This window comes from Stegostoma tigrinum, chromosome X, assembly GCF_030684315.1.
Source record: "Stegostoma tigrinum isolate sSteTig4 chromosome X, sSteTig4.hap1, whole genome shotgun sequence".
Lineage (NCBI taxonomy): Eukaryota > Metazoa > Chordata > Chondrichthyes > Orectolobiformes > Stegostomatidae > Stegostoma > Stegostoma tigrinum.
This window is the reverse complement of record NC_081404.1, coordinates 3391031-3408139: the sequence shown is the minus strand read 5'-3', so window position 1 is coordinate 3408139 and position 17109 is coordinate 3391031. Positions and strand designations below refer to the sequence as shown.

At 43.1% G+C, this 17109-nt stretch overlaps 1 protein-coding gene across 3 annotated transcripts in view; it reads right to left on the bottom strand.

Moving 5' to 3' along the window:
- Window positions 1-3886: 3886 nt before the first annotated feature.
- Window positions 3887-17109, bottom strand: part of LOC125448277 (Golgi reassembly-stacking protein 2-like) — a 47305-nt gene continuing 34082 nt past the window's right edge. Inside the window, exons 8-10 of one of the 3 annotated variants that reach the window (XM_048523450.2) lie at window positions 14826-14915; window positions 11832-11957; window positions 3887-6469 (exon numbers count right to left, since the gene is read on the bottom strand). In XM_048523450.2, coding sequence (XP_048379407.1) covers window positions 6258-6469; window positions 11832-11957; window positions 14826-14915 — 428 coding nt within the window. In that variant the 3' untranslated portion in view covers window positions 3887-6257. The remainder of the gene's footprint in view (window positions 6470-11831; window positions 11958-14825; window positions 14916-17109) is intronic. The other 2 variants (XM_048523452.2, XM_048523453.2) reach the window with 2 other exon arrangements.

Genomic DNA, 17109 nt, shown 5'->3' with positions numbered 1-17109 from the left:
CTGAAAAGTCAACCCAATATTTTAATGCTCTAATCTGTAGGGAGGATCAGATCAAAAACCCTCAGAAGTAGATACAGGGGTGCAAACCATCACACCTGTTGTCAATGTGAAGAAACAAGGGGGTAGATTTGGCACTTGGCACCTGTGTAAAACAAGGGGCATGTGTGGCAAAACAACAAAACAAGCTTAAATAACCAAACTAAAAACCTGCTTTCCCTTCCTGTTCACAAAAAGCAGCTCTCATGGGTCACTCGACCTGAAACGTTAACTGATTTCTCTCCACAGCTGTTGCGAGACCTGCTCAGCTTTTCCAGCAATTTCTGTTCTCATTGCCATAGACTTACAAACTCAGTGAAAACAAAGCAGACAGCGACCCAAGTCTCAGCTGGGGGAATTGAACAAGAGGTGGTGTATTTGGAACATAAACACCAGCATTCACCAATTGAGCTGAATGGGTCTGTTTCTATGGTGTAACTTTTACGTACAACAGATTAAAAACTGGAAATTGCTACTGGGCATAAATTAATGGAGTGTGCGTGTTATGCACATTTCAGCAAGAGGCCAGCAATGCTTATACGGTTCTATTGAGTGCCTGCCATTTTGAATGTTGGCCTGGAGTGTTTCAGTTGGAAACTGTTTAGTGTTACTGCTACATTAGCAGACCAAGGAATGGCACAATATACCCTCAATTAGGTTTTGTTCACAAATGTCTCACGTTTGCATGAGAGGAGTACAAATCCAAAGATATACATTCAAAAGTTCACACAGTCATCAGGAAGGACTACTTCTCATAACCTCTTTGCAGAACACCTCCGCTCAGTTCGCAACAAACAACTGTACCTCCCAGTCGCAAACCATTTGCACTCCCCCTCCCATTCTTTAGATGACATGTCCATCATGGGCCTCCTGCGGTGCCACAATGATGCCACCCGAAGGTTGCAGGAACAGCAACTCATATTCCGCCTGGGAACCCTGCAGCCATATGGTATCAATGTGGACTTCACCAGTTTCAAAATCTCCCCTTCCCCCACCGCATCCCTAAACCAGCCCAGTTCGTCCCCTCCCCCCACTGCACCACACAATCAGCCCAGCTCTTCCCCTCCACCCACTGCATCCCAAAACCAGTCCAACCTGTCTCTGCCTCCCTAACCTGTTCTTCCTCTCACCCATCCCTTCCTCCCACCCCAAGCCACACCCCCATCTACCTACTAACCTCATCCCACCTCCTTGACCTGTCCGTCTTCCCTGGACTGACCTATCCCCTCCCTACCTCCCCAACTATACTCACTCCACCTATCTTTTCTCTCCATCTTCGGTCCGCCTCCCCCTCTCTCCCTATTTATTCCAGAACCCTCACCCCATCCCCCTCTCTGATGAAGGGTCTAGGCCCGAAACGTCAGCTTTTGTGCTCCTGAGATGCTGCTTGGCCTGCTGTGTTCATCCAGCCTCACATTTTATTATCTTGGATTCTCCAGCATCTGCAGTTCCTATTATCTCTGATACTTCTCATGTTTTGCCAGATTTCCTTCAAGCAAACATTTGACAGGGTTCAGAGACAGACATTGCCATTCTTTGCCTCAATTGTTCAACCCGGTGTCCCTCCTGACAACACTAGTCAATGCACTGCTTTCCCGCAGAAGTTATATTCTTGCACAAGTTAGCATCCTTGTGACCCATGAGAATAAAGATTCCAACTTAATTTTGGTTTCTCAAACAACCTGTTCCAGGATATAACAGCGCACCTCTGGAGCAGTTGGGACTTGAACCCAGGCCTCCTGGCTCAGAGGTAGCGACACTACCCCACAAGATTCTAACTTTATGCTATCCCTTATTAAATCAAACGGAATGATGCTGTTTTCTCAAGCAACACTCGCTATCAATGATATTCCTATACTGCCACCCAGAGGAACTAAAATTTACTTGTGAAGGAATCAGGCCACAACAAATGTTAAGAAGTTCAAAGTTATGTTATTTTCCTATAAATGGGAGCTTACTCTCAGACAGTACATTCCAGACCCTAACCCCTCAAGTGAACTTACAGGTTTATAAAATCATGCGGGGCACAGATAAGGGTTTTTTTTTGCTCCTACAGTGGGGAGCAAGTGCTACCTCAAAACACCATCCAATATACATTTGTCACCCAGTAATGCTATTATAAATTAACTCCTGTTCGTTAATGGAACAGGTATCCATTTATCAAACAATTTGCACAGATTAATTTTTCTCTCGGTAGGAAATCAACATTTAAAGATAACAATGATATCCAATTTTCTAGAGTTCTAGAGGGCATCTCAGTAAAAAGAAAACATACTAAAGAGCAGAAAATTGCACTGTTTATAGAATTGATCATGTTTGTACAATTTATATCATCAGACACTCAATTAATTTACCATCCCAGCTTCCATAAAAAGCATTCCTTGGCCAAATCGCAACTTTGAAAAGATTCAGGACTACTTTCCAATAACCTAGGCCGCTACATCTGCTCTCAACCAAAATGCAACTTGAAATTCTCTGCACCCAGAAACATGCAACTATTTAAGCTAAGAAGTATTTTATTAACAAGTTGAGGCAATGGCCTAGTGGTATTATCGCTAGGCGGTTAATCCAGAGGCCCAGATAATGTTCCAAGGACCTGTGTTCGAATCCCACCATGGCAGATGGTGGAATTTGAATTCAATAAATAATTGGAATTAAGAATCTAACACTGACTGAATAAACAATGTTGGGGAAAACCCCATCTGGTTCACCAATGCCCTTTAGGGAAGGAAACTGCCTTCCTTACTTGGTCAGGCCTACATGCGACTCAGGACCCACGGCAATGTGGTTAACTTCTCAACTGCCCTCTGGGCAATTAGGGATAGGCAATAAATGCTGCCCGGTCAGTGACACCCTCATCCCCTGAATGAATAAAAAGTCAGTATGGACATGTCAAGTATAAAGTTTCCTGAAGCCTTATCAACTGTTGATACCGCAATCAAAGCATTCAGATTAAACAGAACTGGATAAGACACCACAATAGGGAACATCATGTGTGAATTTGACATTATTTAGTGGGTAGAAATGGACACACAATGGTCAAGGTGTTGTCTGACCAGGTCAAAGACATTACTGACACCCTGGCTGTGTTGCAACAGACACAGCAGATTAAAAACTGGACAGATGGACCAGAGAGGCATAATTGTACGAGAGCTTTTTTTTTGTGGGGAGCCTCTTAAACACTGAGTATTGCTCAAAGTCAACTCACTGAATCCAGACTAGCTTCAAGGTAATTATCATTTTGCAAAGGAAGTCATTTACGATTAGCAAATTGATCAGAAATTTAAGTTCCTCACAGAATCACAGATGCCCTACAGTATGGAAACAGGCCATTCAGTCCAACAAGTCCACACTGCCCCTCTGAAGAGCATCCCACTCCTGCACTTCCCAGTGTCTAACCCACCTAATCTACACATCCCTAGACACTATGGGCAATTTCCCATGGCCAATCCACCCTACCCTGCATATCTTTGGACTGTGGGAGGAAACCGGAGCACCCAGAGGAAACCCAAACAGCCACAGAGAGAATGCGCAAACTCCACATAGACAGTCGCCCGAGGATGGAATCAAACCCAGGACCCTGGTGCCGTGAGGCTGCAGAGCTAACCACTGAGCCACCGTGCCACCTTTCCTGTCTGTGGAGCTAAACAGAATGACAGGCAGAAAGAAAAAAGCTCGAGGCTCCTCAAGTTGGGATCTCAGTTTGCAACTCTTCACCAGTTGACAGAACCTAATAATGATTGTAGTGAAATGTATGTTTAGCTGACCAGCCCCTCCTTAATAGGCTTAGAGCTGGCTTCACTTCATACACAAAATCCCTGAAAAAAACATCCTCATTCCAGAAAACCAAACCAGCACGAGGCACTAACTGCCATCTTTATTGATGGTTCTGAAGACTGTACGTTTACAGCAAAGTGAAATTCCACAGTAAATATTAAACTTTCTTGTAAAATAACCAGTACAGCACATTAAGACGTATAAAAAAAAAATCACTGAATTTCCATGCTATCAAACTACAATCTGAGTGCTCCCAAAAATACAATAGCCTTTTAAAACCTATACATTATATTGCTAAATTATTGCAGTCAGCAGCATGGACTAGAGAGTGTGATATCTGTAATAACCCAAGTCATTGTCAGTCACAATGGCACACCCACTGAGGTAAACAGAAACTGAAACAGGCACAATTCATGCTCATGACGCTTAGGTTAGTAATATGAGATGACAGCATTCAAATGAGATGAAGGCCTTTGAGCACAGTATAAATCTTTTTTTAAAAAATTGGTCCAGTATTGGTTCAGAAAAAAAAACAAAGAAAAATGGTACATCTTCCACCACTTGTGAAGAGCATCATTCCACACCTGGTCCCTTTCAGTACTCATACCAAAAACCATTACACACAAAAGGCCCAATCAGATCAGTCCCATATCGAAAAGCATGCGTATAATTCACTCACACACAAATGGACCATGCACTATAGGAAATGATTTGGCACTCTACAGTGTTCTAATTCCATAGCAAGGTAGAATACACCTTTAGAAGGTAAATGCAGAAGACCAGTGGGGAAGAAGGTGTAGATAATGTTGTGTTTTTGATGGTGGAGAGAGAGTGACCCTTCTGCAGAAGGGTCTAGGCCCGAAACATCAGCTTTCCTGCTCCTCTGAAGCTGTTTGGCCTGCTGTGTTCATCCGGCTCTACACCTTGGTATCTCAGAATCTGTTTCAACAGGTCCAGCTTAAAAGGTACAAAGTTCACTAAAAAGGAATGCATTAGAAGTTACCCACTCTGCCAGTTGACTGGAAGTAACCTTTGAACCATGTCAACCTGAACCCTATGACCAGCCCTCACTATCAGTGACAAACAAAACGGCAGTAATATTCATATTGAATCAGACTAGGTACTCTCCAGTATCACAGCAATTTACAAACTTGTAGAAGTCCAGGGAATAGAAAAAGTGATCAAATATTGACTTGTTTGCCTATTACAACTATTAAATGTTCAGGCAATCCAATTTAACATCATTGTTGGGGATGCTTTTGAAACTTAAAATACACCTTAATATTACTATATTTGGCCACCAATTAGCAACAGGGTGTAAAATAACAGAATTCAAAACATTTTTAAAAATAAAACTGTTGGAATATCATTAATAAACCTTACAAGATCTTACCTAAGAGACTGGATTAGTGAATAATGTTTGGGGTGGCATTTTTCTGAAAAACTTAAAGTGGGGAAGAAACCACTTTATTGACTGTAGGAATTCCACCCCTATCTCCCCTTCCCACAAATTACTTCGGCATTTTCAGTCTAATGGGCTCAGTACCCAGGACAGGAATCAAAAATAAAATCATAGTTAGCACAAACCACAGCAAACAGCTTAACTCTAAATCATAAGCAAACTACATGCAGTATTTCAACAGGACATTCCCTCGCAGAAGCTGAACGGTCAATGGCATTCTGCATTAGTCATTTATGATCGCTGCTGAACACGATGAAACGCAACCTTATTGGCTGAAAGGTCTTCAGGACATGAATTGAAGATTATGTATCACAAGTTCTAATATACCGAGAAGGCTAAAAGGAGACCTATATTTCAGCAACTTTAATAATCATTCATGCAACAACAAAAACTACACTCGCTAGATTAAAGCAACTCAACTTACGGAACAGTGGGAATTAATAGAGAGAATTTCTTCAAAGACGTGCGTTTGTAAACTGCTATGTCTCAAAATTTAAATCAGCTCTCCAGGTCCAGCAAACAATGCTGGAGTGGTCTCCATATTGACATTAATGCACTATTTTTCAAAATGCTTTGAATTGAAGACACTGTGACATGCCATGATGATCAAGCCTTGCTTTAGTGAAAAGGGTGGGTGCGCACTAGATATTGCAAAAGGAAGAATTCACTCACTGTGTGCTTCTACAAGAGGATTCTATGCTCAGCTTAGAATTCTGTTAGTTTATCTGGAATGGGTTTTCTGAAAACGATTGTCATGCTGCTAAAGAGTCATCTTTAGACTGACAGCTATGTACATACTGCTAAATTGGGAAGCATTTTTTAGTAAAGTAGAACTGTTGATACTTGGTTAGAATCTGGGCAGCAGTGGATTGGGTAGGCATCCTTCTATAGTTTATTAGTGCTGAGTAGACGATACCCTTCTGCCAGCTTCAGCAAAACAGGTGTGGAAGACAATGTTATTGTCTCAGCTGCCAGCAGGAGACTATTCCTGAGCTACTGCAGGTGCAGGGTCCGAGACTTGGCTCCACTGAGAGCGAAAAGATGCTGTAATATTCTCTGATGTAGTCGAGGGGCTAGGAGAAAATGGTGGCACCGCAGAGAAGGCTGGAAGCACAGGAGACATGGCAGGATCAGCAGGAGACAGGTTCGTGAAGGCCTGAAGTGAGGCTGGGCTGGTGGGTGACAAGAGTGAATCTGGAAAGGAAGAATCCAAATTAACGTCAGGCATAAAACCCAGAGAGCAAGAGAGAAACAGGAAGACACAGTTTGCCGTACAACTAGCACACATTTCAACATTTTTGATTTTAGCACAGGAATAAATCATTCCATTCATTGTAATAGAATAACCCGTTGTCTCAAACTGACAGTTTCATATTTACAGATTACGCAGGGACAGAAAGGCATTTGATCTAACCAGTCCATGACCACAAGACACAGCAGCAGGAGGCCATTCAGTCCAACGCGTCTGCTCCATCATTCAAGGTGGTTATGGCTGATCTGATAATCCTGAACTTCACTTTCATGCCTTTGCCCCACAGCTTTTTGCTTCCCTTCCTGAAGAAAACTCTCTCTCTCTCTCTCAGCCTTGAATATACTGAACAACCCAGCCTCGACAGCCCTCTGTGATAAAGAATTCCACAGATTCACCCCCCTCTGAGAGAAGAAATTCCTCCCCATCTCTGTGTTAAGTGGGTGACCCCTTATTCTGAGATTGTACCCTCTGGTCCGAGACTCTTCCACAAGGGGAAACAACCTCTCCACATCTCCCCTGTCACATTCCCTAATAATCTTGTATGTTTCAATAATGTCTCCTCTCATTCTTTTAAACTTCAATCAGTACGGGCCTGATTTAGTGAACCTCTCCTCATAAGGCAGTTCCTCCAATCCTGGGAACAGACAAGTGAACCTGGTGTTTATGCGCCACTCTTAAATTTGTATCAAGTCTTTTTACTTCAGCAGGAGTATGGTATATCCTCTGGGTGCCACATGATAGGAAGAATGTGGATGCAAAGACAACAGAAGGCTTAGGAGAATCATTCTAGGTACAAGACACTTCAGTTATAAGAAAGATTGGAGAAGCTGGGACTTCTGTCCAAAAGTAGCAAATGTGAGGGGAGAATAACCTCCTTTTACAAAAACAAAGTGTGGCTGGGGTTTGGAATGCACTGCTTGGAAACGTGGTGGAGGCACTTTCAATTGAGGCATTCAAGAGGGCATTGCATGGTTCGGTAAACATCCATTGTGCAGGATTACAGGAAAAAGGCAGGACATTGGTATTAGGATAAAACAGAGAGCTAGCACCATAACAATTCTGAGATTCTGTAAAATCGGAAAAGGAGCAGAACAAAAGAATGAATAAAAAGGAAATCTGTTTAAAAAAGACTTCTCATTTCAGTATGAATCAAATGGTCTGATATTTGCCAACAAAGTTTCTCAAGATATACTATCCCTCACCTCATGCATTGGTTCATAAAAGAAAACCTATGGAACACAAGTAAAAAGGTGTTCAGAAGAGGCCATAAATCACAAAAGTTTTAATAATAAAAAAATTTACATGGGAATCTTCAGACCCATATATTTTCAAGCGCTTGCACCCACCATACCACAAACCAAATTCAAGGTCCAATGAATTCTCTTGCAGGTTTGCAGCCTCGAGAAAAGAGGCCTCACATCATAAACACAAGCCGACAAGTCTTATCTACAAAAGGTGCATTAACAGCAAGCAGTATGTGGTCTTTCAGAGCTGATTTAGAAGATATGCTTGAAGTATGACAGCTTGAGGAACAGCAAAGCCAAATACAGTAATTCCTGCCGAGAGCATGCAATTTTCATTTTTAATCAGTGTTGTAGCAAGCAGAGTGCTTTGACTTGACATTCAAGAAACTTCAAGATAAATATAACGGACACAGCTTGCTCAATACAACAGAAAACATCTCATGGAATAAATGTCTGGTAACAAGCGAGGAGACAATGAATCAAATGCACAGAAGTGGTGTATGTCTTCTCAGTATGACGTATGTGAATATTCATTTGCCCTCAGCAACTGGGTGCCACGAGCTGAGCTAGCAATTACTGCCCATCTTCACCTGTCCACAAGAAACATATAAACAGAGAAAATAGGTGCAGAAGTTGGCCATTCAGCCCTTCAAGCCTGCACCACATTCAACATGACCATGGCTGATCATGCAATCTCAGTATCATATTCCTGCTTTCTCTCTGCACCCTTTACTCACGTTGGCAGCAAGCGCCACATCCAGCTCCCTCTTGAATATATCTAATAAACTGGTCCCAACAGCTTCCTGTGGGAGAGAATTCCACAGGTTCACAACACTCCAAGTGAAGAAATTCTTCCTCATCTCAGTCCTGAATGGCTTACCCCTTATTCTTAAATTGTGATGGTGAGGCACCTTCTCAAACCACTGCAGTCAATAGTGGGTAACACACCAACACCCTTAGGGAGGGAATTCAGGTTTTTGACCCAGAGACACTGAAGGAATGGCGATATATTTCCAAGTCAGGGTGGGGAGTGGCTTGGAGGGGGTGGAGTTCCCATGTATCTTCTGCCCTTGTCCTTCTAGATGTTTCAGGTTGTAAATTTGCAAGGAACTGCAGAAGGAAGCTTGGCAAGTTGTTAATTTGCATCTTGTAGATGGTGCGCAGTGCTGGTGCAGGAGGGAATGAATGTTTAAGTTGTTAGATCAAGCAGCTTACTTTGTCTGAGAAGGTTAAAAACCAAAAGAACTGCAGATGCTGTAAATCAGGAACAAAAACAAAGTTGCTGGAAAAGCTCAGCAGGTCGGGCAGCATCTGTGGAGGAGAAAACAGAGCTAACATTTTGGGTCTGGGTCACCGGACCCTAAACATTAACTCTGCTTTCTCTTCCACAGATGCTGCCCGACCTGCTGTGCTTTTCCAGCAACTTTGTTTTTGTCCGAGAAGGTGTCAACCAAGTATTCCATTACATTCACAATTTGTGCTTTGAAGCTGGGGGAGGGGCTTCTACAGTCACTGGACTAGAAAAATTAACTCTGCTTTCTCTCCACAGATGACCTGCTGAGTTTCTCCAGAAATCTGTTTTTGTTTCAGATAGCCATAGCAACATACGACACAGAAACAGATCCTTTCATCCAACTCGTCCGTGCCGATCAGATATCCTGAATACATCTAGTCCCATTTGCCAGCATTTGGCCCATATCCATCTAACCCCTTCCTATTCATATAGGCATCCAGACGCCTTTTAAATGCTGTAACTGTACCAGCCTCCACCACTTCCTCTGGCAGCTCATTCCATACACGCACCACGATCTGTGTGAAACAGTTACCCCTCGGGTCCCTTTTAAATCTTTCCCCTCTCACTTTAAACCTATGCCCCTCTAGTTCTGGACTCCCCTACCCTGGGGGAAAATACCTTGGCTATTCACCCTATCCATGCCCCTCACGATTTCATAAACCTCTAAGATCACCCCTCAGCCTCCGACATTCCAGAGAAAACAGCCCCAGTCTATTCAGCCTCTCCCTGTAGCTCAAACCCTCCAACCCTGGCAACATCCTTGTAAAACTTTTCTGAATCCTTTCAAGTTTCACAACATATTTCCTGTAGCAGGGAGGCCAGAATTGCATGCGGTATTCCAATAGTGGCCCTAACCAATGTCCTGTACAGACACAAACGCACGCGTACTAAACGCCGTCTTCACCGCCCTGTCTACCCATGACCCTACTTTCAAGGAGCCATGAACCAGCCCCCCTGAGCATCTTTGTTCAGCAACACGCCGCAGCACCTCACCATTAAGTGTATAAGTCCTGCCCTGATTTGCCTTTCCAAAATGCAGCGCCTCACATTTATCGGGATTAAACTTCTTCAGCATTGCCAGTTATTAGTTTTAGAATATAGAAGAACATAGAACAGTTCAGTACAGGCCCTTCAGCCCACGATGTTGTGCCAAACTTTTACCCTAATCCCAAGGTCTATCTAACCTCCACCCCTACCTTATACTATCATCAATATGCCTATCTAATAGCCACTTAAGTGCGCCTGAGGCCAACTCCACGACCCTCTCCAGCAATGCATTCCACACCGCGACCACTCTCTGGGTAAAGAACCTACCTCTGATGTCTCCCCTACATCTACCTCCACTCACTTTAAAACTATGTCCCCTCTTAAAATACTTACTTCCACCCTAGGAAAAAGTCTCTGGCTGTCTACTCTATCTATACCTCTGATCACTTTGTACACCTCTATCAAGTCACCTCTCACCCAAGGACAAACTTGAAAGGAGAATACAGGGTTAAGGGAAAATTTCTTGGCAGTGTGGAGGAGCAGAGGGATATTGGGGTTCATGTCCAGAGTTCCCTGAAAGCTGCCACCCAGGTGGATAGAGTTGTAAAGGTGGTGCATGGTGTGTTCGCTTTCATGAATAGAGGGATTGAGTTCAAGAGCCGTGACGTTAAACTCCAGCTACACGAAAGCCTGCTTCGGCCACATCTGGAGTATTGTGTCCAGTTCTGGTCACCTCATTACAGGAAAGATGTGGAAGCGTTGGAAAAGGTGCAGAGAAGATTTACCAGGACGTTGCCTGGAATGGAGGAAAGGTCTTACGAGGAAAGGTTGAGAGCGCTAGGGCTTTTATTATAAATGGCAAAGGTCTTCTCCCCATCACAATTATGTGATTTGTTCTCAGGTAGTTTGGCAGAGAGAAACCAACAGACCCAGCACCAACACCAGAGCTCTCAGTTCTTTGCAGTAAAAGCTACTTTAAATCTGAAGAAAGCTGGCTCGTCACTCCTTCAGCTGTTGTTGCGAGCTGTGACTTTGAATTGATAAGTCAGAGATTTTCAGAAGTCAGCCAGCAACCCTGTGTCTCTTACAAACCAGTGGAAGCATCTGGAGAAGGAAGGCCAAGCAGCACAATTCCTGTGCTGGTCAGAATGCTAAGAATGATCACAGAAGCCCCTGTAAACAGGAATTACTGAACTGCATTCCCACCTCTTCCCTCAGTCCATAAACCATTTATTTAAAAAAAACCCACCCTGCATGTGCATTTATGTAAGGGGGAGCTTATAAAGGAATTAGACTGTCACTTAGTAGAGTTGTATGCAGATGGTTCACAGCTGTTCACCTGTAGCTAGTGATTAATTAGAAATAACTGGACACCATTCTTATGGTTAAAAGACAGAAACATGGCTATCAACCTGGGTCTACAAATCAGGTAAACTGGGGAATTTGGGGTGGGGGGGTGGTGTATTTATTTTAAAATCTTCAACTTTTGTGACAGTTCATTGGCTTTCCTGCCCAACACCTGAGTAACTCATAACTACCTCCTTCTACAAGATGCAGTGTTGGTAAATTAGATTTTTTTTTGCTAGGTCAGTTGTTCAGCATCACAATTAGAAGGCAGCCATTCACAAAAATCAAAATAATCAGTTCAAAATTTGATTAGTGATCATGCTAAAAAAAGGAATGAAGTGATCCACTCTGGCTGAACCAGACTTGAAGAGATCAAAATTCTACTCCACTCCTGTACCCCAGTTGCCATAAAACACACAAACACAGATATACCTGTGGATGTAGTCATGGGATTCACTCCTAATCCCGGCAGAGACCCCACAGCAAGATTGGGAAAAGCCACATTTAGATTTGGAAAATTCGGTAGATTGGTAAATGCAGGTGGTGCAGTTATCAGACCTGAAGGACATAAAGTGCACAGAACCACCATATGGCAGATCAATAACTAAAAGAAGGAAATGCTCTAAATGCGCCACATTTAGATAACCACATGCACAACACTGACAATTACAACAGGTTCACATTCTATTCGCACTATGTAGCCACCCTCCAGTTTGGTTTAGACCAGGTTAGGGAGACTGTCCTGTTGGAAAAAGCTTCCACATATTCAGTGATGGTACTGGTGGGGACTGTAGACAAACAACGATAGCTCTTCCAAATGGGTGCAACTGTATGCATTGCAAAATTCGGTGTGGAGAAAAATGGGCACACAGGGTTCCTCATACAACTTTCCAACCTACTCTCACACCCTGTGTGGCTCCAATTTGAAGCAAGATCTCAAGCTAGTAGTAATATCATCAGAGACCTAGCACAGGCTCAGAAACAACAGAGCGGGAACTTAGCTAGGAGGCGGCGGCAGAGGTGGAGGCGAAGCGGAAAAACACAACACACATTTACATTAAAAATCATAGCACCGGAATGGGCAGATGTGCAGATGCTGCAGGGCACGCAGAGTTTCTTCAAGGGAAATCAGTGCGGCCAAAACTGGGACCTACATATTCCAACGTGCTTGGCTATTGGGTAGCTGTGAAAATAAAAAGGACGAGTTAAAAGGCATCAAGTGAGAAAGAACTGCAGCCTCAAACTCCAAGGCATGGAATCAGTGCAGCTGGAGCTATGAAAGAAAGTGGACTTACAGGAAATACAGGCATGGATTTGGGCGGCAGCAGCACATTCACAGATTAGACGTACAGCAGAGGTTTGCAAGAATAGAGGTGCCAAGGATTTTTTTTTGAAAAGGTTGACAACAGTAGGTTTGAGAGAGACAGAACATAAAGAAGGGAGAATGTAACAATAATCAGCTAACATGGGGACCAAGGAAGGCAGTCATGACATGTCATCAACAGTTTTGTGAGAATAGGGCTGAAAGGAAATGGAGTATAAAAATAGGCAGGTCTTGCTAAAAACTATACAAGGCACTAGTCAGGTCAAAGCTGGAATACTGTGAACAATTTTGGGCCCCTTTGCTAAGGAAAGATAGGCTGGTGATGGAGGCAATCCAGAGAAACTTCATTGGGTTAATCCCAGGTATAGAGGGACTGTCCCTTGAGGACGGGTTGAGTAGATTGGGACTGTACTCCGTGGAATTTTGAAAAATGAGCGGAGACCTTATTGAAACACACAAGGTTCTTAGCCAACCTGACAGGGTTGACGTGGAGAGGTTGTTTCGCCTTGTGGGAGGGTCCAGGACCAGAAACAGAAAGTCCATCATCTCAGAATAAGGGGTCATTCAGATTAGTCGGAGATGAGAAAGAAATGTCTTCTCTCAGAGGTTAGTGAATCTGTGTAATTCTTTACCACAGAGGGCTGTAGAGATCAGGTCATTAAGAATATTCTGAGAGTGAGATGGATATATGGGGAAAAGGCAGGAAAGTGGAGTTGAGAATGATCAGAACAGCAGTCTCATTTGAATGGGGGAGCAGACTCGATGGGCTGAATGACCTACTGCTGCTCCTTCATGTGTTCTAGACAGAGGGGAAAGAGGTGTGCCTCATGGACAAGATGAGGGTAGAAAGGTATGTGGGGAGATAAGAGATTATGTGTGGAATTGGAGAACACAGCCGGCCGGGCAGCATCAGAGGAGCAGGAAAGTTGACGTTTCAGGTGGGACCCTTCTTCAGAAATGTGGGTCCCAATCCGAAACGTCATCTTTCCTGCTGCTCTGATGCTGCCCGGCCTGCTGTGTTCCTCCAGCTCCACACTGTTATCTCGGACTCCAGCATCTGCATTCTTACTATAAACTAAGAATTTGTGTGTATATTGGTTGGGGCAAAGAGACAGCAAACTGCAGGAATCCTATTCCTTTCCTACTGTGCACAGAACTCCTTCCTCAAAACAATTTGCCTACATACCTGCACCGGAAGACTATTGTCCAAGCTAATTAAGAAATGTATCGGTCATTAGATGTTACTATGGAAGCAGTGACCATTAATGTGATCAGGTTAAAGTGAAAGCAAATACAAAAACAAGGGGACTGGGAGAGGAAGAGGGAGAGGGAGAGGGACAGGGAGATTTTAGAAAAGATGGAGTGAGTTAGCAGAGGTAGAAAGGGAAACTGAAACTGAGAACTTTAGATCAGAGGGATTTTTTTGGCTGAACAAAGATTATGATAACATTGATTAAAAGGGAGACAATTTCAGGCTTCAGAATGCAGCCGAGTAATAAAGGCATTAGAAAACTAAAATTGAAGTATAAGCCATTGTTTTTATTCATTTGTTAGACATGGATGTTGCTGGCTGGGCCAGCATTTATTTCCCGTCCCTAGTTACTCCTTGAGAAGGAGCTGCCTTCTTGAATTGCTGTAGGCCATCTACCAGCTGAGAAGTCTATAGACAGAATATAAAAAGGTTAAATAAATAAATCAGGAAATAAAACTATTTGACAGACAAGGATAGAGAAGGAGTGTAAAGACAGAATTGCAAAAATATTACGGCTGGCATTATACAAACACCAGGAAACAGAACAGAACTTAAAAGCAACAAAAACAAGTTGCTGGAAAAGCTCAGCAGGTCTGGCAGCATTTGTGAAGGAGAAAACAGAATTAAAGTTTCAGGTCCGGTGACCCTTCCTCAGAACTGCGTTTATCGCTGAACTGCAATTTACCCCTCTTGGTAATAGTTGATCATGAAACTTTTAAACAAACGAGCAGCTTAATGAACATGCACAGAATATACTGAGTAACTGATAATCACAAATGCATTGTTGTATAATCTGTCAATGGCAGCAAATTCTATTCAAAGTCTACATGTACCACTGGACTGGGCGTACCTGGCACAGTAGTGGCGATGGTTGCATTGCCTAATGACACAGTGAAAGGTTCACTCAAAGGGGCTGGGAACAATGGAACACCTACAGAAGCTGAAAACAAGATGTAGAATTTAGTGAAAAAGAACACTGAAAAAATCTGACATGTAACATTGCAGTATTGACTGGATTATCCTCTGTAGAATACAAATAAAGCATTGGTGTATATAATTTCAGCATCTCATTCTTTCTTTTGATATTTAAACACTTTTCCAGAATTTAAAGAAATTCTTCAATACCATTTCCCAGCAAAGAAAGGAAGTTAAACGACTGCACTCTGTCATTGTACATACTCATCAATTTCCAGTCTGAACAGAGCAATGGTGACAGAGAACTATTGGCGGCGGCGGCAAGAGGGGGGGGGGGGGGGGGGGAGGAGGAGGAGGAGGAGAATTGCTATAAGCAGGAATATGACAAAACAGAGTTACTGCCAGGTATGTTTGCAAACATACCGTCACGCATGCATGTTCAGCTTCCTCAGTCACACACAGTAACACTTCGAAGCCAGGTTGGTGATCAACCACTTGGCATTCGTACAACACCCTGCAACATCATACGTCTTCTAATGATGTTTAGGAAGTTTCAGAACAGCAGATTAGAGACATGGTCAAAGGTGAAACAGTCAAATAAAAGCAAAACATTGCAGGTGCTAGAAATCTGAAACAGCTTCTTCAGAAGAGTCATACTAGACTCAAAATGTTCATGTGGTTTCTTTCTCCACAGATGCTGCCAGACCTGACACAGAGAAAGGCTGCAGAGATAGGTTAGGGCAAGATTCTGGTAAATTGTAAAACGGAACCCAATGTAAGGCAAGGAGCCAACAGAATTTAGCAACTGGGGAGGCGATAGGTGATAGGTGAAAAAGTCTATGAGGCAGACTGCAGCTTTAAATGAATTAGTGTTTGTATAGAGAGGAGATCATGGACATTGGAGATGTTTAAGTCACAATGCAATGAGAAGTAGAGATAGAGGAAATGTGAGTGCGAGAAATAAAAGTGATGGCAGTCAAGGGTGCGGAGCTGGAGGTATGCAGTCTTAACAATGGGTGAGATATAATTTTGAGACCTGGCACAGGGCACTTGAACAGCACAATGAGGTTGTACACTAGAGATGGAGGTAGGGACAAAGGTACTGCATTCTGGTGGAAACTAAATAAGGTGCATTCTGATCTTCCCATTATTTAAACTTCATGTCAGGCAATTGTGACATTCAGAGTGGCGAGCGCAACAGAGCCAGAGCGACAGCAGCTGTGTGATTAAAAGCACCCCCAGTATCTAGAAGTGTACATACTGGAGAAACTCAGCAGGTCTCGCAGCATCTGTGGAGAGAAAAACAGAGTTAACATTGAGTCCAGAGAGCATTCTTCAGAACCGAAAGAAACTGAGAAATGGTGGTGTTAGTGATGGCCCTTTTCCAAACGAAGCAACTGCTGGGACACAGTCTGGGATCTTCCCCTGATCACTAAGGTGCCTGAAGATTTATTTCGGCATCACATGCATCTCAAACCAAACTATGATATAACTTTCAATATGAACAGGGAATTTAAAACCCCACTTTGTTAAAAGCTGCAATTTCCAAATATCGCACATTGACATCTGATTCCAGTCACTATAAACTGGAACAGTGACTGAAGCAGTTAGTAGAATAGCTAATAACCTGACTTCAGAAATAAGACCCAACTCCTACCATAACTCAGTTGCATCTGTCCTAGCAGTAAAAATGAGCTTAAAAAGAAACAAAATGCGAAAAATGATTAGCATGTCTGTTTCTCTCTCTCCAGAGAGGGAGAAGCTGCCAGTTAACATTTCAGGTCTGTGAAAGTAAGCACTATTCTGGTAAGTAGCTCCAGATCCAAAATGTTAACAATTTTTCTCTTAACAGCATCCACAATGTGTCTTTGCTATAAAATGTCAGAGTCGTTGGAGATGAGGTGATGTATAGTTTTCAATTTCATTTAGTCCCAATCCTAAAGCTATGAAAGGCAAACTGGCACTAGCAATGCCATAGACAGAGAAACAACCCAAAGATATTGCTGACTTTTGGAGCCACAAGGATCATAGACCCACTACAGTGTGCAAGCAGGCCATTCAGCCCATCAAATCCACACTCATCCCACCCAATCCCTGCATTTCCTATGGCTAAACCACCTAGCCTGCACATTGGGCTATTTAGCACAGCTAACTCAATCTAGCCTGCACATCTTTGGACTGTGGAAGGAAGCCGGAGAACACAGAGGAAACCGACACAG